The sequence below is a fragment of the Empidonax traillii genome, unplaced genomic scaffold (genome assembly GCF_003031625.1).
Source record: "Empidonax traillii isolate 1590-97213 ecotype Southwest subspecies unplaced genomic scaffold, ASM303162v1 scaffold273:size739602, whole genome shotgun sequence".
NCBI lineage: Eukaryota > Metazoa > Chordata > Aves > Passeriformes > Tyrannidae > Empidonax > Empidonax traillii.
This window is the reverse complement of record NW_020955466.1, coordinates 417367-423366: the sequence shown is the minus strand read 5'-3', so window position 1 is coordinate 423366 and position 6000 is coordinate 417367. Positions and strand designations below refer to the sequence as shown.

The window sequence follows — 6000 nt, the reverse complement described above, 5'->3', positions numbered from 1 at the left end:
CAGAGCTACCAAATGTAGTGATCCCTGGGAAGGTACAACAGTGACAAGTGACCACAGAATAAGAACAGCACCCAAATGCAGTTTGTTCTGTATCTTCTACTTTGCATAATACTACTAGAAAGAAGAATTGGAATAGGATTAGAAAGCTGAGTGTGCCTAAAATATCCTTTTAAATTATTCAACACAATCTTACTATGATTTGGTAGGTGAATCCAGGTTAAATTATAATAATAGCGTGTTCACAGCAGGAGAATAAAGCCAGAGTCTGGTATTTTTGTGCCACTGGGTCATTATATAGTTCTAAAAATTATTATCTCTATGTATTTTACATTCTTTATTTGGAACAAAATATTAAAAAAAGATGAAAGTCTATTTGGATGTAACTTTCACACTTAGCTGGAAGTCTGAGGCATATGGATCATATGATAAAGCCATTTCATGTGATATAAGGGAATATATTTTTCATGAAGTACAGTGTGATATTAAGCTGTGTTCTGTACTAGTAGCTGTAACAGAAATTCTGTTCCTTCCACTCTTCAGCTTGTGTAATTAAACTGGGCAGAAAATATCATGGACATACACAGCAAGGACAACGTTCTTCACTGAGAGTAGAAACTAAAAACCAAACCACTGAAAATGAAGCACTGAGTCTTCACTTCAGTAGGATGCAAACTCATATCCCAAAAGATAGTATGGCAAGAAAGCTAATGACATGAGTACATAAAGTTGCTCTTTCCTCATAATTGAGATGTACTCTTTCCTTAGGTCTAAGAATGTTCAGGTGGTGTTTGTTTACAATAGGTTGTGGCATGAGTATCTAAAGTAATTATTACTGTCAGAAAAGTTGAATTCACTTCTTCACAATAAAAAAAAAAGCATTTAACTTATGCTGATTGCTTTTTTTTTTTTCTCTGCTCCCCCCTCCTCCACTTCTGCCAATAGCAAAACTCACAAGTTTTGGTCATGTAGGGATTTCATGGCACCAAAGGATGCAAGAAAAATTAAACGGAGTCTTTAAAGATCATTTGAAGCCAAGTAATAGAAGGGAGGCATTGACAACAGAGAGCAGATGTCTTCCCTCCAAGAGTCAGTAGATAAGCTCTGAGCCAGCCTGGGCCAAGCATAATCGAGGGAGCTTTGAACTTGACTTTTCCTTGTTTTCCGTTTAGCTTAACATGTGGGCTTTCTCCTTGACCTGAAGGTTGGTTGTCATATTGTTAGCCAGTGTTGGAGCTGTAAGGAAACAGAAATAGTGGTTAAATAACTTTCTTGACTCAGGTGATGAGACACACTGCTTGACAAATCTAGAGTTACAAAGAGGTTTCAAAATAATCCATAGGGTTATCCCTTATGTAACTAAATTTCTGTGCATTCCACTTTGCAGGGAAGAGTATGCTGAATATAAAAGCTGCTCAGTCAGCTCTCAGCTCAGTTTTAGAATCTGGAACTGTTGGACAAAGACAGGAATAAAATGTATTTGTTTGGTTATGGTAGGCAATGTTTGTTTACAAACTTAAACATTGTTAACAAAACATCATGCTTTAGCACTAGCAAACCCATTCTTAGCTGCTCATTGAAGATGGCAACAAATTAAAATGCCCTGGTGTTTGGCATGGTTAGAGGTATCATTAGGAGTTTACTTCTGAGGGCAACCTTTTCAGATTTATGTGAAATTAATTTGTTTCCTCTTTGCCGTTATGGATTTGAGTTCAGACGGCCAGTGCTGTGTTGGAATGGCTGTTTATAGCCCTTTCACACAGGAACATCTGCCTCTGGAAAAAACGAGTTATGGACAGCTGGAACTGTAAATCATCTGGCAGAAACAGGAGAAGGAGAAGGCAGGAAGAGGTGCTGTGCTATTACATATTCTTGGCCACATCAAATAAATTGTGGTCATGCAACAGGAAGCCTTTTCTTCCTGCTTTCATTCTGCATCCCATAAATCTACACTTGGATTATTTCCTTTAAAATTATACTTCAAACAGTATTTTTCAGAATAAGCAAAAGGCAGATTTATTTTTTTCAATATCAACATACAAACCACCACTATAAAATCTGGGTCACATTTTGTGGAGGTGTGCATAATTCTAGTTCCTTTCAACTTTGAAGACAGAAAGTGGTCCAGCATGAATGCTGATAAGTGTAACAAGCTTCATATTTGCATCCTTTTTATCTTCTACAAAAAAGAGTTTATTTCAATAAGCTTATTTTATTTGCTAAAAAGGAAAGCAGTATTTGGAAACCTATAGCGTCTTTTTCACGGTTTAAGAAGTCCCCAGCAGTGTTTTCAATCACCCTGTAGGCCTGTGGGGAAAGCCTGTTCCACATAACCTAGCACATTATTTCATCATGGCCATTATGTGTATGCTCTGACATTGGATACTTGTTTTGCTGTTTCCCCTGTGCTGTGGGACATAAATTGTAGTTTTGGAAACACGCCTTCAGATTGCCCTGCAGTGACTGAGTGAGAGGCCATGACCTATTCAAGTGCATGTGATAGTCTGGAAATACATTTGTCTGTTTGTGAGATTTCACTGTATTCAAATACAGCCCAAAATACCCGTATTCAAAGGAGGAAGGTGCCAAAAGCCTTCCAACAGAGTTGATGTGTGTGGCACTGAGCCTCAGATTAGTAGACTGTGAGAACTGCAGACCTGCAAAATCATTGTGAGGACACTGGCACAAACCTGCGGTTGTTTTTAAAGACAGGAGAGGGTTGGTATCGGGAGAGGAGGAACATGAAAGGAGTACAAACCTTAAACTGCCTGACATTTCCTTGGGCCACGAGTTGGTGCTCGTTTTCAGGTGTGATGCAGTAAGCTAGTCTCTAAACCAGACAGGAAGGAGAGGAAAAAGTCAGCCATATGAAGTGGGATTAGGTATGTAATCCCCAATCTATAGTGGAGAAGTAGCATGAACTTTATTTAAAATGGTAACTTAAATCTTTAATATCACTGCATCCTGTGCCTTTACCTTAGTCACGGAGAGAACAAGCTTATTATAAGCCCTTGGGTGTTAGCCTTTAATATAAGAAACAACAGTAGAAAGTTTATGCAAATACTAAGTCCAAATATTTAGCAAGTGCATATGGAAAAGAACATCAGGAACGAGTTCGTATCACTGGCCTTATATCCTCTAAATTCTTGCTTTTCTGTTAGTGCTGTAATAGGATTGACCAGTCCCAGAGCAGGAGAGGAAGGAGGTACTGATTTTCTCTCAGCTCATTCTCTTGTCTACCCCATGCTGTGCCCTTTGAGATCACGTGTAGTATTTGGTTTATCAGCAACTTTCAACCAACTCAGGGAGGTCCCACTAGACTAAGAGCATACCTTTCCCCATACTTTTAAGAGCCACAATTCAGGGCATCATATCTTTTGATAGTTACTTGGCTGTGACATATTACCCTTTTGCTACAATTGTCATGGGAAAACTGGAGACTTCTTTTACAGGAGCAGTAATAGACAAACCTGAGCTTGCTAACAATACAGAATGAATGACCAAAGTCTTTTGACCAAAGATTTCTGCATCCCTACACCAGTAAACCTGAGCAATCGGAGCTACCTCAGTGGCATATCCCACCCTCCCAGCCTGTGGATATATGATTAGAGATTCTTAGAATGCTAAAATAGGAGAAGTCTGAATTAACTTTGTACATATAACAGTTTAAATTCCAGTACACAGTGATAAAGCATACCTTGGACTGAACTCTGTTCAGGTAAAACTGTGAAGACCATACCTCAGCACTGAATATGAAGATACCAACATTTTTTGCTAATGAGCAAAATTTAATCTCATCAATTGGATTAATTACAGGCATCAAAAATAATTTTTCAAACTTAATAATGGTGCTGTCTGGAAAGCCAATTTTTATCTAGAAACTCAGACAGCACGCAGTAATCCTACCCCAAAACCCTGATCCGTCTGATGGACGGATTCAAAAGGTCACTCATAAGTAATAAGTTTCAGGAGCAGGAGAAACAAACTGCCAACTTAGATCCAGCCATTTCATTTCACAGCAACATTTCATGACATTTGATTAGTGCTCCACTCACTTCTTTAAAGGTCCCACGCACATTCATAAATTTATAGATGATATAGGCAGGCACAAGGATCATGGAAGATAATGCTATCCCCCAGCCGATGCGGTTTGCCCAGAGAGGGAAGGTGTAGTCGTCGTAGGTCAGAGGTTTGAAATTTATTATGCTGACTATCACCACAAACTGGAGGAGAAACAATCAAATAGACCATAGTTTTAAGATGAAGAAACTTACTGGCAAACTGATTCCATGTGTTCTGTTAGGCAGTCACACTAAGGTATATTTCCCACTAGCTTTACTATTCAGCCTATTTACTTTGTGCCTCTTACTTCTTAAGTTCTTGATGCATTTACAAGTATTAACAGCTCATTTCAGCTACTCTGAACACAGGTTATTTGAAGTTTTGGTGGGAATATCAGGTGATTATCTGCTACTGCCTCATTTAAACTATTTTTACAGATGTGAAAAAGGGATTCTGTGGTCAAGAAAAATCTCTGCAGGATCTACTGTTTTCTCCTTTGTTTTCCAGGGCCTCGTTTAGAAGCTTTGTACCTATTTTTCAATGAGAGGTATAACACAAACTCCAGGATGATACATTTACTGAGGAAAGGCCAAGCAGCCTCATGGCCTGGAAAACAAAGTTGTTTTTTAATTCCTGTACTACCCTGTCCAGTGCTAGGTGCAAGAAGGAAAGAGTGGGGTACCATCCTACTTCCCTCCTGTAAAATCCATATGTAACATGCAGAGTACCTTAATTTGGTTCTCTGGGCCAATACATTCTGCTCCATATATGCAATTTCAAATTAGAGTATTTTGAGCCTGGGGTTTCAAAGACTGCACAAGGAGACTTAATGGTGTGGGTTAGAGGAAGATGGCAGTGTGAAATCTCATTAGAAAAATATTAATTCCATTTAGAGATTTTTCTGGGGCTTGTGTACATAGATTCAGACAGTATGTGGAAAGAGCTTTGAGCACTTCCAGATGGAAAAAAAACAAGAGTGCATTGTGATGGTTGAAAGATGCATTAATTACTGCAGATAATGCAGTACCTTTGTAGGCTTTGCTAGGAAGGTATTCAGGCCATTTCACCAAGAAGTCTTAAGCTACCTAAAGGTTAGACTGACACACATTCCAACATTCTTTAGATAGATTGCTACAACTCTCCCTTTATAAAATTAAAATTTTTGAGTGTCTCCTTGTGTGCAAATAATAAGGATGCTTGCTGCAGCATTTTTCCTTTCTTCTTGAGTCGGCCTTCTTGAAGTGCTGCAGGATATAGTTCCATACAAGTTTCTTTGTAGAGTTGTGTTTAAAAGGATAATTAATACATACTGGGTAGGTGCTTAGGGATGAATTGGGGTCATAAGCTTTAATATTAAAAAAAAAAAAAAAAGGACCAATCATAAAAGCCTACCCAGTCATGTTTTCAATACCAGTACTGCTTTAAGAATGCACAGCTTAAATGCAATTAATAGTTTCCCAAAATCATATTAAGGTGAAATTTCCATTTTATTATCCTGACCTTTTATTTAAAAATATACATAGGAAAAAATTCCAATATGAAACTGTAGTTTAGTGCTGAATCTAACCTTTACACAAAGCAACCAAATTCACACTTTGGGATTTTTTTTCCCAAATGAAATTAAGAACCTGTGATTCACAACAGGCAGCTTAGAAGGTATATTTAATATGTCTGTTCAGTGTTTCACAGAGCTAATTACTGGGTGCAGTCACATGTTAGTTTTTCTAAGGTGTCATTCCACAGTTCGGGGATCTCAGTATTCTCCAATGAAAAATACATTCTTGCTCACACAGTCTCTTACCCCTGGCTAGTTTATTGTCCCAGTAGAATGGTTTTGTTTAATATGCATAGGTACTGGGTGGGACAGGGAGGGCTCTGTGTAAGTGTTCCATGTTCCCTAAGAAAAGCTGCTTTCTTAAAATCATGTTAAGATGAAGGAGC

General features: G+C 38.3%; 1 protein-coding gene across 1 annotated transcript in view; it reads right to left on the bottom strand.

Annotated features, from left to right (window-relative positions):
* Positions 1 to 864: 864 nt before the first annotated feature.
* The window catches only part of SLC6A2 (solute carrier family 6 member 2), a 57001-nt gene continuing 51865 nt past the window's right edge, over positions 865 to 6000 (bottom strand). Inside the window, exons 12-14 of the mRNA XM_027889869.1 lie at positions 4053 to 4220; positions 2756 to 2827; positions 865 to 1233 (exon numbers count right to left, since the gene is read on the bottom strand). Of these exons, the coding sequence (XP_027745670.1) occupies positions 1210 to 1233; positions 2756 to 2827; positions 4053 to 4220 (264 nt within the window). The 3' untranslated portion in view covers positions 865 to 1209. The remainder of the gene's footprint in view (positions 1234 to 2755; positions 2828 to 4052; positions 4221 to 6000) is intronic.